Source organism: Cinclus cinclus, chromosome 6, assembly GCF_963662255.1.
Source record: "Cinclus cinclus chromosome 6, bCinCin1.1, whole genome shotgun sequence".
Taxonomy (NCBI): Eukaryota; Metazoa; Chordata; class Aves; order Passeriformes; family Cinclidae; genus Cinclus; species Cinclus cinclus.
Window position 1 is genome coordinate 30,287,275 of NC_085051.1, and position 16,587 is coordinate 30,303,861.

The window sequence follows — 16,587 nt, forward strand, 5'->3', positions numbered from 1 at the left end:
GCCAGGCTTCCTCAAGATTGTACTAATCACTACCTAACCATAAAAGTTTAATAAACATTTTATACACTTTAATTTTGCAGGTATCAGTGCGAAAAATGGAAGCATCTTATCAAAACAGTTATTGGGCTGGCATCCTTTAAAAATCTGTCAGCAAGAGGGGGTTAAATCACTCTCTGCTTATGAATTGTTGTACTATTGGAAATCTCATGTCCTCAAACATTGTGCCAGAGCAGAATGTTACTGTATGCACTCCTATCAGACATGTCAGCACAATGCTCTGAAGTATTTTGGGATATCCTTGTTAGTTCCTTATGTAACTGTACTACCTCACTTTCTGAAATCATGTCCCAAGGCACATAGCAGGAGGGTCAGTACAGCTGTGTCCTACTTCACACCACATCCAGGACTATTGAATTTTGGAGTACTATCAAGGCTTGTAAAAGTACAAAGCAATATCTTACAGAAGAAACATCCATTAAAAACAGAGAAAAGCAATTGTGCTCACCTGTTCACCAGCCTGGGATTCCCCTATGATGAATCGATCTCCTGGACCATCAGCAGCTGTTAAGAGGGACAACACAAATGGTAAACAATGAACCAAAAAAAATTATGGCATTATAAATTAAGAACTGGAGAAGAGCAAAAATGATCAGTTCCTCAGTATTAGCATGACTAAAGTTATAGAAGTTCTGCAAACATTTTACCTTTCAGGTCCATTTGAAGTGTGTTTATTATTTTGAAAGACACAGGTTCTAGAGAACAGATTATTTTTAACTGAAAATTTCTGGGCACTATGAGGTCATGTAAATGAAGACTAGGAGGAATTACATTAATAACAAAGATTTAAGGGTGTTCATGACAGTATTGCAGTACTGAAAATTAGGAGTCAGAGATCACTGATTTAACAAGTCTTCAGGACTTCCAATTTAGCAAATTGCATTTTTACAGAGACAACAAAGGCACAATTACTAATGTCTTTAAGCTCCTGTATGCCTCAAAGGTCTTGCAGCAAGTGGCACTAGTGATATTATAGGCTTTACCACGGTGTAAAGCCTGTGTGAAGCACAAGCAACTCTGCCTTTCCAAGCACAGCAGTCATGCTGCCAAGAGTGCTCAAACAAACTAGGCTTGAATGATCACATTTAAATCTCTATTGTTATTAATTGTAAATCCATAGTTGCCAAAAATTTATTTCCTAGAGATGAAGTCTAATCAGTGACAACCTTTATCTTAATAACTTGTGTTTTACTTCAGGAGCCCTGAATATACACCTAGGTAACCTTGTATTGAGAAGAAGCACTTTCAGGAAGGATGTTCAATCAGTCTATGATTTATCACATTTGTACCCATGCATTGGCTGCAGCATTGCAGATCATTATCTACAGTACTTAGTCATGTTTGAAGACTAATAATTAACTTTGCTTTAAAAGCTTATCAAACAGACTAATCTATGAGACTAATCTTTTGTATGTTAGACTGAGCTCTAAAGTAAAAAAAGTAGAAAAGGACTCTTCAACTAGATATCCTTGAATAATGCATGTAATGCTACTGAAAACAGTTGTTAGACCTTCACTGAAAAAAAACTGTGCTTGGATGATCCAGCAAAAAAAGAGAAAGAAATTCCTAATAGTTGAATTATTTTAAACCAATAAAATGGTGCTGAATTAATTTTATTCCCCACTAATAATAATATGGAGACAAAGCTTATAGATGATGCACAACTGACATAAAATGAGAAAAGGGCAGGGATTTGGGCAGACATGTTATGCCACTGAAAGCTAATCCTTACTTTTTCTGTAAGAAGTATCCATTAATGTAGTCAATATTATCTCTGCCTAAAAGCTTTTTTCTTCATATCCTAAGATAACAGGTTCACAAGAATAATAAGAATGGAGAGGAGAGGAGAGGAGAGGAGAGGAGAGGAGAGGAGAGGAGAGGAGAGGAGAGGAGAGGAGAGGAGAGGAGAGGAGAGGAGAGGAGAGGAGAGAAGAGAAGAGAAGAGAAGAGAAGAGAAGAGAAGAGAAGAGAAGAGAAGAGAAGAGAAGAGAAGAGAAGAGAAGAGAAGAGAAGAGAAGAGAAGAGAAGAGAAGAGAAGAGAAGACAGAAGACAACACAACGCAGCGCAACACAACACAGCTGCCTGATCAATTTAGGGCTAACCAAAATGTAAAGCTAATTATTAAAGGCATTGTCCAAATGCCTTTGACACACAGACAGGCTTGGGGCATCAACCCACTCTCTAGGAAGTCTGTTCCAGTGTCTGCCCAACCTCTTGGTAAAGCAGTATTTACTAACGTCAAACCTAAACCTTCCCTGGCACAGCTTTGAATCATTCCCACACATAATGTCACTGGACACCCTGTGCCCTTCTCCTCTGCAGGGAGCTGTAGAGAGCCATGAGGTCACCTCTCAACATACTTTTCTTCAAACAAGACAAACCCATAGTCCTCAGCTGCTCCTCACAGGTCATTCCTTCCAGCCCTTTCACCAGCTTTAGTGTCCTCTGGATGCATTCAAATATCTCAGTGTTACTCTGCTTGAATCCACCACCAAAATTAGGGTTTGTGAATTGGTTATGACAGAAGTTGCTGGAAATGATGTTCATGATCACTCTGCTCATTCTGAGCATGTTTACTGAGATTGTACTTGTGCTTTGCCTTACCCTGAAGCAATCAGGCTGCAAGACAGCACTGACTTGATCCCAAGCCCTTGTCACTCAGCATTCTACTCAAGAGCTCACTGTCTTAGCTTTTCTCAGTGTTACATTACCTGTATTTCTCTGGCTACATATGCACTCCCTTCCTGCTATTACTAGTCATTTTGGTCTGCCTGTCTCTCATACACACTCATCTTGTGGACCTGAAATTTTATTTTTATATCAAATGCATGGGGAAGATACTGGATTACATCCATTGCCTGGGTTTGCAAACAGTCTATTTCATGGGTAGTTGCTTTCCATGGTTTCAGCTGCCATTAACAAAGAAGATATTTTAATGTCCTTAGAAGAAAATTGGCTATTGTGTACAAATTTCAACATGGTGTTATGATGATTCAACCACTACCACAATTAAATCACTACTAGTATAATGGTCAATTCTGTATATTTTAAATTTCTTTCATAGACATATGAGGTAAGCATCATTATTCTTACTTTACAAAGGGAAAAACTGGTGCACAGAAAAGCAACTGGCTCAAAATGATGCAGCAACTAGTGGCAAACCAGAGTGTGAATTCAGGTCTCTTGGGAAATCATATTTGCTGCATAAATTGAATAAGGTCATACAACTAATTTTATTTACATATGGCAGCTGCAGTATTTTTAAAGTAAAAACCCCTTCTTTTGAGGTGTCGCCATATGAGAAACTTGTAAGTTTTTTGAAAATTCTCTGATGTAATCAGTATCTGTAACAGTTCAACAAAGTAATAGATATGTAAGAAAATCCTCATTAAATCTACAACAGAGGAATATAAGATGAATCCATAATTCAGAAACAGATGCTCTGTTACTGTCCTGAGTTTTAAATGTTTCCAAGAAATGCACAAGCAACAGAGGTGCACATCTAGGAGCACACATGGATGTACATTTGCTCGTGTACACACGTATCCACTCAAAAGATCTGAACTTAGCTTTATGGCTTTCCTTCAAAACAGTGCACTTCCTATAAATGTGACCTCAGCAGTGATCTGTATCAAATCTAAACCAAAATAACCTCTGCTGGATCCAAAACAGGTGAATTAACATCTTATAAAGCAGCAGACAGTATACTTCATGTCCACAAAGTGAGTGTTTACCTCTGACAGCGTAACCATCTTTTACTGACGCTGGAAATGGTGGTAGATTATCTTTTGCATACACATCTTGAGCAAGGACTCGCCCCATTCCATCTAGAAAAAAGAGAAAAGACCATGCTCTGTGTCATTACAGCGAGTGAAAGGGGAAAACAAAGCTAACAGCTGTGCCCTCCAATAGGTGAAATGGAAGAGTATGAGACATAGAGATCTCTCAGGCTTTTGATTTTTGACTCTACATACAGGAAAAAAGACTGAAGTCTGAAAGTAATGGTAAAGGATTTGTTTAAGCCTGTGCTCCTGGTTGTGGTGAAATTGCTGACAGTAGATTTGAATGCCAAGTATCCAAACCCAAAGGTGATAAGTCTGATTAAGGACCAGACAGAAAAGCAAGTGTAAGTTTTTTCAGGACAAGTTTTCCCCCTAAGATCTCTTAAATATATGCATTTTCTTTATTTTCCTTCACTGGAATTTTTATTACATTTCTTTTAAAAAAACTTGTGAAATGACATTTCAAAAGTGAATCCTGTGCACAGAAAGTGAGAAGTGATGAATTGAGAACAATAATAATGGAGCAGTTTTCATAAATTGACACAGAAGTTTTGCAACAGATTAGATTCACCTAATTGCTGAGAGCACTTCTGCTTAATGGAGGGTGAGTGCATGTAAGTGTCAGAATTATTTATATAAATTTACACTGTTATAAATATTTTAATAGATGTTTCAAACATACTCTTCCTCTTCACTTAGCAACTATGACTGATGAGCTGTGATTTGGCTCAGCCTCCCTTTAGAGACTGATATGAATTACTTCACCCTCAGTCAAGTGGCTGGTACTTTTATGGCACCAGCAAGAGCTTTATTTTTAGTATGATAGGGAACAGAGTGGAAAATATGTAACCTGCCCATTGATACAGTGTGAGAGAGAAAGCAGATTTATTACACACGTGATTAGATGTACTGGGAAGGGACACATGGGTCAGAACTACTGAGACTGGCTTGATTCCAGTATGTCTAAGTAGAAGTAGGGAAGCCCTGCTCATAATAGAGGCCACCTCCTGGGGTGCATTGTGGCACTGGAAGGCAATATCCAGCTGAAAGTATGTTGGACTGAGAGGATGCATGATTATTTCTGCCAGGAGAATTTGCATGGGTATGTGCTTTAGAGATTATGAACTTTGAGACATGCCAAAAAAGAGAGGTGCATGAAGTGTGTTTCTTATTTTACAGACAGGGAAATCTGCATGGTTCTGGATTCACCAGGAAGGCACAAGAGCTAGTACCGCACACTAAATTGATAGATTTTGTTAAAAAGTGCACCTACTCTATTTGAAAATGTTCAGCTTCAATGAAGCAGTATTATAATGAAGATAATATTTTAATTACTAACACAAAATGTTTTAGTTAGCAATTAATTCTTGTAACTACAGCATCATTGTGCTCACATCCATATGTATCAACTTTCAGCCTGAAGTTACTATTCATGCTGCATTGCCGAAATAAGTATTGCCATGAAAATGCTGCTGAAACCTGTTTAAATCAACCAGAAAAGAACTTCTGTAATGGCCATTAATTCACCTGTGCAAACCTGCATATTAGTGCCTGTGATACACAATATAGAAAGTTATAAGAAAGCTCACAAAAGCTTGTACTGAGTAAAAGAATGCAGACAGAGACATTTAAATTATAGCACAGAAAAGGCAGCTATCAAAGGTCTAGTAAAAACACCCTTTGTTCACAGATGCATAAAATCTCACACAAAAGTGATACTTCTAACTTTAGCAGGCATGTTGTGCCTTCATTTTGCTTCTTGTCTCCATGCAAAATCACACCAATTAGTGCAAAGTTGAACAGTATGTTCTTGGCATACTGCCATGGAATATTTGAAAGGAATAAATGGCTAGCCAGTAATGGGAATGAGTTTCATTACAAGAAGAAAAATGCAAGAATTATTTGATGAAGCAGCCTTAGGCATTTGAAATGAAGCAAGTCAGCAACTAGAGGACAATCTTGAGTACCTCTGTACTCTCTTTTATTTAAGAAATTATTCTAAAAATACAGTTTGACCCTATTTGGATTAATTGTAATTCAGAAAGATGTGCTGAATTATTTTAATGTCATCAAACTGCCCCTTGTGATACCCATAGCTTTCTGACACAAAATGGAGAATTATATTAAACTCACTTTTCAAATGTGGGTATTTGCTAAGCTTAGGTGGTGAACCTGGTACAGTTCTGTGAAGAACTTTGATTTCTCTGGGGCACAGCAATAAGACAGATCTTGTACTAGGAAGTGATGGATTAAATGAATAAATATGCTGTTCTCTGGCTTAAGTTCATAAAATGTAGATTGCTTCTGCATTATAATTTTATTACCAATTAAACTTCTACATCTTCTTAGTTTCAGAAGAATAATCATAAGCATGCTGTCTAAAATCTTACCCTTATGTTCTCACAGAGCTATACTCAAGTAACTGCAATTATTTGGAATAAAAGCATAATTGTGGGGTTCATACCAGATATCAATGATGGCAGGTGAGAAATATGCTTCAGATACCTTTGGTTTATGACACTTACGTAAAATGCTTTAGGAATGTCCAACTTTTTTAAATGTGAAAGAGGTTAAATGATCTATACAGTCACTGAGCAACACACCGGCATGAAAGTCAGGTTTCAAAAGGTAACTTTTATAATCCTCTCCCTTATGTTAGGATAGAATAGACAGATCTGTGAGACTACACCATCCCTTGACTTAATCAGGAATAAAATCAGGACTGTACTGAGTATTTGCTCGGAATAACATTCAGCAGCTTTACTTATGAGGATGAATATTATGAAATATGTTTAGTTTTAACTAAATCAGGTTAAATTAATTAGGCAATTAGCACTCCTATAATTCTGCACATTTCACTTTCCTTGGGGACAAACTTAGCTCCTGAAAGATAGTTTTCAGAAGCTCGGTGGTAATTCAAGACACAAAATCACAAAGAAAAGAAGTACAGCACAATAGTGCTTTTCTAAATACAGTTTCAGACCTCCAGAACTAAATTTTTACAATTTTCTGAAATTAGATGTATATTAACAAAAGAAAGGAACCTGGAATTAATGGAAAACTGATTCTTAATTCACTGCATTCTTCAAAATCAATGTATTTTATCAAACACAAAAGTGTGTGCACATGCACACACACACATATGCAAAACAATTCTATGTATTTGTCTGTATAACATTATGGTGATAATTTAAGAACTTGTGAAAATGGATTTCCATCTTGAGATTTGTATCTATAGATTAAGAGAACTGAATTTGCAGTATCACAGACACAGATGTTCTTTAGGCTATCTCTTATATGCTCAATCCTGAAATTTCATACTATACACTTGGAAATCATACAGTGCTAAAATAAGTGTATACCACTTGAAAAATAAATTGCAAGATAAAACTTTGCACTACAGTGCAAAAATATGAAGGAATTGTTGGTATAATTATATGAACATTAAATCAACAATCTGTCTCTGAACCTACTAATGTTACCATTGCTAACACTTGTGTTTTGGGCAAGAGGGAAAAGAGTCAAAACTAAAGTGACTCAGCAGACTCAGTTCATTATTTTTGAAAGAATAAGAGTGCCAGGAATACATATGTTCTGGACTTAGAATCAAAACCTCTTTTATTCAAAGAAGAATAATAATCCCACAGTACCTTAACTGTATCTGACATACCAAAATAAATATATGATGTGCTTATTTTTCAGGGAGGCAGATGCCAGTCTTTCATCCTTTATTTCAGGAGTTCAGGGTTGCCTACATAGCATTATTTGGACTAAATGTACCCAACACCACAGCTCATCATATTGTTCACACAGGGCTGTCCTAAAGAAGACATTTAACTGACAGCTACCCAAAAAGGCCCAATAGCTATGCTCAGTCATTTATGCCTTAGTGTCTTCTAATCTGCACATCATTATGAAAGTGCAGGGTGTATTATGCATATTCCTTGTTGATCGAATATTGGTGCTGTTCTGAAGGCAGGATGTGGAGTATTTTCTCAGAAATCCTGCTGCCAAGACTCAGGGGAGCACTGAACTCTTCTTGGAGTTACTAAATTCACAGGTGTGATATTACATACAGTTTGCTAAATCACTACGCCAATATGAAGACATCTTGAAGGCTTCTGGTAGCACAAAGATTTGTCAAAGAACATGAAAACGTTGAGCTTCCAAGCCAGAAGACAGAATATATTAATATAATTCAGCAGCCATTTGTGCCTCTCTGCTGTCTGCAGCACCAACGTTCTAAATGTTTTTGCCTTTTGAGGTTTATGGTTCCACAGTCTCTTCACTCACCACCTTACTTTTCGACAATCTGGAAGAATCCCTGGAAGAGGTTCCTGCTTTCCTATCTAGTTTAGGTTTACTTGTCAGTGTACTTCCTGTCATGGTTTTGTTAAGTGCCAAGAACATTCTCCCAGATAGTGCCTAGGCTTGATGTAAGGAATAGCAGAAGCTTAGGGAGGCACCTAATAGACACTATGAACACAGTATTTCAGGAAGGAGGATAGTTTAGTTGAATAAACATGAGAAGTACCCTGCTGATTCCTTTTAGGGCCAGAAAATCACTTCATCTATCCCTACTTGCTCATGAGTATAGATACAGTCACAAAGTCTGATATTCTGCTCACTGTTTTGTGCTTTTGAAGACAGCCTCAAAGTATATTTTCAAAACCAGTTACTCTTTAATTACAAAGTTTTGATAGATCAAACATTAAAAGGAAGTGATTTCAGAAAATGATCACGTAGTGGTAAAACAGAAAAGGAATTGTATTTATGAGGAGGAAGATTCTGGAATGGCTAGTAGGCTAACTAGAAACTGGAAAAAGATATAGACATGGAAGAAAGTGATCTGGAATCAATCATTGCTTTGATCATTAATGTCAGATTAGAAAGGGGTTTAGTGAGAATCTTCCACAGAGGGAACCAATCACAGTATAACTTAGAGCTACTTGGCATCTACAGAAGTCCACTGAGGCACATTCAGGTTGAGTATAATGTTTGCTACATATAACACAAACAGGAAGAAAATGAATTCATGTATTTTATTAGCATTCTGTTACAGACTCCTTCAGGGAGCACCTCTGAGTTCAACTGACATTCTCCTAACTTTGAAAGATTTCCCCTATTACTGGTATTTCCTAAAGCAGTTTCTCCTGGAGAAAGGACTATTTCAGATACCTCACAACATTAATAAAAGAGCAAGAAGGTTGCCAAATAGGGAAGTAATCACCCTCATGCTCACAAAGAACCCAACTCAATATACCTCTGTAATTGATGATTTCTGTTCCAAGCACTGGGGTCATCTCCAGAACTGTGATGAAGGCCTTGTCCATAGATGTCAATGGGAATGGAGACATGCGATGTCTTCTTGCTACCTTGGTAATGTCAACAGCACTGTGACCTGCAATGAGAAAGAACAAGTTCATGTGTGCTACAGTGAGCAGATTCACGTAGTGGTGTTCATTTAAAACATTTTACTGAAACTAATCTGGCACTTTGGAGCAAATTAAATTAGCTAGTTATCGCTATTGAGCTTTCATGTCTGACACTGGGAAGACACTGTATTCAACTAGAATCAAGAGAGTGTATATCCTTATCTATAATGAAGAACATTCCAGAAGTCTTGATAAGAATGAAAAGATTGGTTAATCTAAAACAGAAGCCCTTCCAGGTGATGCAGTATTTTACACTGAGGATGATAATCTGAGACTAATTCAGTTCTCTGAGCTCAGGACAATTCACTCCAGTATGTTCTTTACAAACACATCTCAACATGCTCTGTGCTGTGAACAGATAAAGCACAACAGTAGACACTGTTCCAGGGAGCCTAAGCCTACAATCCAAGAGTGAGATGGGAGTCAAAAGGTTTGAAAGGAAGTTAGAGAGCACAGTGAAATCACTGGGCAGTTAAGCCAGCGGACAGTGTCTCCAGCTAGTGAGAATCCTACCCATTGTCAAGATTTTGTCATCACCATGGCAAAGTGTTGTGTAAATGTATGATTGGAGTGAAGGCAGTAGGACAATTGAAGGAAAGCTTACTTTTCCCAAGGGTGATGGACAGGTAGGGAGAAAATGTGACAGAAGTTGCTTGAAAATGAAGCCAACTGTGTGTTTGATTTCATGATACTTACTGAGAGATTAAACAAGGGGACAACAAGCTTTGAAGCATTTTGCAAGTGAAGATAAGCAACTGAAAAGAAGACTATTGTGGGAATACATTAAACAAGAGCAACAGATATAAACCAAAAGATTAAGACAATTACAACTGCAGACTATCTTGAAAGGATTTACCTAGAACTGAAAAGTCTTTATGAGAGTCAAAGTGGATGATGTTCTATATGTGATATGTAATGATATTCCTAAGTAACATAAATTGCAATAGAGAAAGCATTAACAAACAATCGAAAATAATTTTTAATGACATGAGTTTGCTTTGCAGTCTCTACATAAATATCTCATCTGTTTCTGCACATGCCTTCAGACTCTGGAAAAAAATAGATTATTGCTTCAAGTGTAGTCTTCTGATAAAAAACAAGTAAAAAATAGCACAGTAATCACACAGTCTAAGTCCTTCCTTCAGAAGAGGAGGTTTCTTAATTAATCTATATATACAATACTTGTTCTGCACTAACACATGCTTGCCTTTTTTATGTGAGAGATTGTTAGCTAATTATTTTTTTGCTATTAACACAGTAACTACCTTTCAGAAGAAGAAGCAGAGACAAATAAAACTGCCCAACTAATTCTTTCAGGAATGATTCTGGAAGAAATTATTGAACAATCTCTTTGTATGTATTTAGAAAATAACATGATGAAAAAAGCAGGCACTGTGAATTTGTCAAGCACAAATAATTTTTAATTGACTTAATTATTTTCTTTAAGATAGCAGTTGGCATTCTGAGGAAGAGCCGATGAGACATTTTCTAACTATATTAAGACTTGGCAAATTCTTAAACCTAACTTTCTAATAAGAACACTAGGGAGAAACGACCCAAATTAAACTATTGTAAAATAAAAGTGCAACTAATGGAAAAACTGCATTCCTGGTTTTAACAACAGGGAGTAGCAAGCTTACATTTCCAGTTATTATGCCTGTTTTTTGTTGACATCATTAAAGAGGAAAAGGAAAGCATTTATGAAATACAGTCAAACTTCCTACACGTGTATCTGCATAGAGAAAGAAACCCTGCTTTAGCAGCACTGTAATTCCTGCAGGTCCAGCACATTCCACACAATATATGCTAAAAATATTTTCCTGATGTTCTGCTTCAGGTTGAAAAATATGAAGGCAGATACTAAGAAAAAATATGTCACAGCAGTGAAAGCTGAGGGAATTGTGTGGCAGTGAACAACCTTTATGCTATTGCCACTAGATGCTTTTACTGCTTCTACCAGTAATTTCACTGCTACTTAAAACTCATTGATAGCTACTTCAGAAACTCACATTTCACCTCTTTAAACCTTAAAAAGTGATAGAATTCACAGGTCTTGAATGCTTCAAATGGTCCCCAGAGAACAACCTTCAGATTCACAAGTCTGTCCCTAATGCATGTCATTTGCTTAAGTCAAAGGTTCTGTTAAGATCTTCTGAGAAATGCATTCTCCAACACAGACTTTTTGAAAATAGATAAAAGTCCCTAATATCTGACATCTTTTTTCCAACATCAAAAATAACACCCATTATTTCTGCACAAAAAGCCAAGAAAATAGATGTTTAACACTAACATGAATAATCTCAATGAAGAAAGGAAGAAAGATGCTGGTGTAACTACCAACATTTCTCTCTCCCATTTCTTCCTAAAACAAATGCTAACTCTTCTATTAGAGGTATCACAGATTTAAATAGACACAGACAAATGATTTTTTAAAATTGTAGAATTACTAAATGGTACTTTAATTACAAGAAAATGACATTAAACAACTCCTCACACTTTACCAAGTTATCTTGCACTAATGTGAAATGTCAGTTCTAAAAATAACTACTTACATTAAGCTGCATTTTGTATGACAAAATAATCCTCTAGCTTTGAAGCAGCTAATTCTATTGGTTGCATAAGGTAGAAAATTCTTGACAGCCTGCTCTTTTACTACCAAAACAATTTCCTAGTCCTGTCATTATACATATATATATATATATATATATATACTCATATGGTGGATCAAATTTTCGACTAGAAAAGATTCCCACAACACAAAGAATTGTGCAAATTAAATTAGATATCATTTGGATCAAATGTGATTTCTTAACCTTTGTATTTTTTGGTTTGGTTCTGTGTAATCCAACATTCAAATTGTTCAAGCATGAAAATAAAAATAATGTATAATCAAGTTGAGAATTTCCATTTTCATTGTCTTTGAGAGTTAATTCTCACCCATAAAAAACCTGCACACAATGTGATCATTTACAACAAAACATCACAAATAACACAGACCTCCATGTCATTAGAAAAACAACTTTGAAGAATAAATTAAAAGGTGACTCTCCATTAATACATGAACACTATGAGCTATTTACAGTTTTACCTTTGGGCTGGATTTCACTGTCTTAAGTTATTCAATTTCTGCTGCAAACCCACCTAGTCCCACCTCTGATCTGACTATCACCTGCTGATATCACCTGAGCAGTCTTAGTTTCTCAGTAGAGATAAGAAGTTTCTGCACTTACTTGCTCTAAGGATGTTCTCCTTGCTGCTGCACCTAGATTGGACCTGCAGAGAGAGCACAGAGTCTATGAGCTACAGAAGTTAACAAGAATGCAAAATACAGAGATAAAATGGGCAAGCTCCTGGGATCTAAGACAGAGGCTATACATATTTTCAGCAACATTCTTACAGATTTTGCATGAGATAAGTATATTTAAGCAGAAGGGTAGTAGCTGATGGTCAGAATCTGATACAAGCAATTTGATTCCACACCCCTCCCATAAGAAACAAGATGGCCTAAGGACAGTAAGTGAGAAAAATCAAAGAATAGTGCTTAAAATTAAGTGTTAAGCATCAGTTTTCAACAGAAAATCCACATTTTCTTATACAGCTGTAATTACAATAGCTCTGAATCTAGCTCCACTTTGACAATTTGACAGAATACTAACAAAAGTATATGACCTGATTTAAAATTCTATTGCTGATATTTTCAGGTATTGAGAGTTTAAAACATTCCATTTCAATTATGTTGATTCTGAATATGTTTAGTAAGAAATCTTCAGAATTCTGTAAGTGACACACAAGTGACACTGTATAAATGTCTCCTGGATGGAGCTGATAAATTTATTCTGCTGTTCCTATTTGGTTAAAAGAAATTATATGTTCACTATGAATTTTGTAATAGAATTCCACTTTAAAAAGTAACTTGGTGAGAATGACATCGTTTCTCAACAAACCCTCTTCCTTGATACTTAGCTACCACTGTGCTATTCCAGATAGATTAGTCTTGCTACAGGGAAACTGGACAATTCACAGTGGTCTAATATTCCAGCAACACTGGATATTTACAATTCTGTTTACGATGCAGATTTAAAAAAGAATTGTATTTTTTAAAAGAGTATCATCCCTGTAAACACAACAGAGTTTAAATTTTACCTACAGGGAAGCATCAATTCTTGTTAATTCTTCCCAGTTTTGGAAAGATAGCACCATATATAATAACCCTGAAGTTGAAAGTTTTCAGATGGATTACTGTCAGGCCAGATGACTGAACTGGCAGCACTTGAACAAAAAGCATTTTGTGCGGAAAAAACCCCAGCTAAAGTAAACTTCACAGGAAGACAAACTTCTGAGATAGTGACAACTGAATCCTTCTCTTTTTTACTTTACTGAGAAAGGTATTTTAAGTTTCAAGGAGAATACTAATAAAGTAAAAGTGTACACATCTAGTGAAAGAAGGAATAGCACAGGTGATGCTGAGGGTGTAATTTCCCAGCACAACATCTGTCTCTGCTGCAAAAGCAAAGGAGTGAACCCAGATTATCTTTCAGACCTCGCTCTGGACTTGCAGCCACAGAAAAACTGCCTACAAAGTAAAAATGTATGCTTTAACAACTGATGAAGAATGATAAACCCCCAAACCTTCAAATGCTGTCTTCAAAAATGAGCAACCATTTAAGGCTGAAACAAACTGTGCCCCAGCTTCTAAACCTCTTTCTTCTGTTCCACAGCAGCTTGCCCCAAATAAATAGTCACATAAAAAAATTGGATTCTACAGCGCAACACAATCTACTTATTGTAATGGAATAACTTATGGAAAGTAATGTTGCAACTTAGAGTGGGTTATGGTGTCCTTCCCTGAAAAAAATTCTTGTTTAACAAAAACAAACATAAAAACCCCACACCTTCCCCCCTTCCCACCAAAAATACTATACAAGAAAATTGCAAACAAAATATTAATGATGCCCAAATTTGGCCCAGAGTTGTTTTACCAGATTTCAAAGGCATAAAATGAACTCTCTTTGGAAGAAGTAAATATTTACCTATAATTTACCAAAGGACAATTCTGGACCAAAAAGGTGGTATAATGGCAGGAAAGAAAACACAAAAGAAAGAGAAGCACAGTTTGAGAGGGAGAGAGAAGCAGGATGGGTGTGGCGAGGCAGAAGATGGTGTTATGCAAAAGGAGACATGGGTCTATGTGTGTAAGACTACTGTTTAAAATGGAAGAGGCTCTCTTATTTCTCACTGAAAAACATGAAAAGAGAAAATGAGGAATGGACCTGCTGCAAAATAACCAAGCGATTCGGCAACTGTGGAATGAAATTCAGTGAGATAACACAGTCCTAAAGAAAAAGGCAAAAAACCAAAAATACAAAACACAAACATTTGAAACAATCTACTAAAACGAACTAAGTAAAATATGTGATCCAAAGGACACAGATAAAAGCTACTAGAGAAGGAGGAAAAATGTTAGCAGACAAAGACAGTGCTAAAGAAGTAAAATGGAAGTCAAGAGAGTCTTTCAACAAAGTGGAGGAACAGAAGGAGCCCAAACCCATAGCGCAAAGCAATGTTTGCGAATGGAAAACAGCTCCTTTGAGCAGTAATAGTTACTCTCGAGTTGTAGCCTCTATTCCTCCTCAGTTCATCTTTAAGCCCTTCCAACCTATAGTGGAGCTAGTGTATGGACAAAAACAAGAGATTTATAATGAACAGAGCAGCTGAGATTTGCAGATCAAATCTTCTAATATAAAAAAAAACGTGCTGACAAAGTTTTGCTCTTAAAATGTCCAAATGACAATGGCAACAAAAGACAGCTGGCTTCACATATAGCCTCTTACAGGTCATTTTTTTAATTCTGTGCACACAGAGGACTTCATATTTACTTTTTGATTTCTTACACCCAGCCTAAAGTTTCCATGTTATCACTCACCTGATGGGCAACATATGCAGTATGAGAAATAATTTGCTTCCCACAAATTTTAAAAGCAGCTGTGGAAGAGGAATCCATGATAATAAAATAAAAGCCTTGATCAGCTAGACTTGATCGTTTCCCAACCTATGCTCACAGCTGCAGAATACAAACCATGTTTTAACATAACTGACATCAAAATTAGTTATTACATAATATTTGTTTAATATGAATTGCACATTCTTATCCTAAATATTATTTTTAATCAAAACTCCAGTAAAATGATTTTGAATGAAACCCACCATTTTCCTAACACATACAGTTTCGGAAGCAATGGAGCTTTTTTATAAATGGGGTCATGTGCTTTAAGTGCCTTTTAAAATATTAATTATTTGTATGTTTTACTACTTTGTAATTTGTGACATTTACAAAAAAATCTGTATTCTTTTCACAGCTTTTGTTAACTGAGGAATCCATGCTACATTGCATATAGTACCATGACTGACTGGGGAGAGTTATTGTTAGGAGAATTTGCTATAATTCATCTCATTCACAGGTAGTTACAGAAATAACAACTTATGGCTGTCTTTTCTTTCACAAGGAAAGTATAGATTTATTGTTTGTCCATTCTACAGCCTCTTGGCTCACAATTAACTTGGCAGAAGATACACTGGGCTACCAGCCAGTACCATTCCCTTGCATAGTTCAGACAGAATGTAACCAAACCCAAAGCATTCAGTTCACATTTCTCTGTATTTTAAGCAAACTGGATTATATGTTCTTGATAATGTAACTTCATCATGCTGGAATGCAGAGTAAACTTTCTCAAATGGGCTGAATTATTAAACAGAATGTGAAATAAAGTACTCAAAAATAAATATAAGGAATGGTAAAAATAAAGAATCCTGCTGACTTCTATCTGTCATGATTGGTCTGAAAAACAAAATCAGTGGCTGTACTAAATTGGATTTATTTAAATTTACATAGTATGTTTTGCTGCAAATAAAAATCAGTCTAAGAAATTTTTTTCTCAAGAAAAATAGAAAAAGACACAAAGAAAAGTTCATGCTACAAGTGAAAAATTTGTGTGAAAAATAATGAAAAAAAGAAAACTGAGAAACCCTTTAATACTCTACCATGACTGTTAGGAATTGTTTGAGAAATTACTTACCTTTTTAAAGTCATAACAAGATTAGCACAGAGTATTAAGTCAGCTCTTCATTATGGGAGGTACAACTAAAAGCCATTGGTTATAATAAAACAAATTTCTAGACAAAGATGAAGAGTTTCCAGCCCAATATGAAAAGCTAACTCTTACAGGAGTACATTTTAACTCAATATTACAACATGAAGAACAATTCAGAACAGTGACATCAAAACATGAGTTACCACCAACAGAAAGAGCCCATT

General features: G+C 36.1%; 1 protein-coding gene across 7 annotated transcripts in view; it reads right to left on the reverse strand.

Annotated features, from left to right (window-relative positions):
* GPHN (gephyrin) overlaps window positions 1-16,587 on the reverse strand; it is a 273,967-nt gene that overhangs the window by 39,217 nt on the left and 218,163 nt on the right. For 5 of the 7 annotated variants that reach the window (XM_062495959.1, XM_062495956.1, XM_062495957.1 and 2 more), the window contains 4 exons: window positions 12,506-12,548; window positions 9,104-9,241; window positions 3,793-3,885; window positions 506-561 (listed from right to left, as the gene is read on the reverse strand). In XM_062495959.1, the coding sequence (XP_062351943.1) occupies window positions 506-561; window positions 3,793-3,885; window positions 9,104-9,241; window positions 12,506-12,548 (330 nt within the window). Of the gene's footprint in view, window positions 1-505; window positions 562-3,792; window positions 3,886-9,103; window positions 9,242-12,505; window positions 12,549-14,879; window positions 14,943-16,587 lie in introns of all 7 variants that reach the window. The other 2 variants (XM_062495955.1, XM_062495953.1) reach the window with 1 other exon arrangement.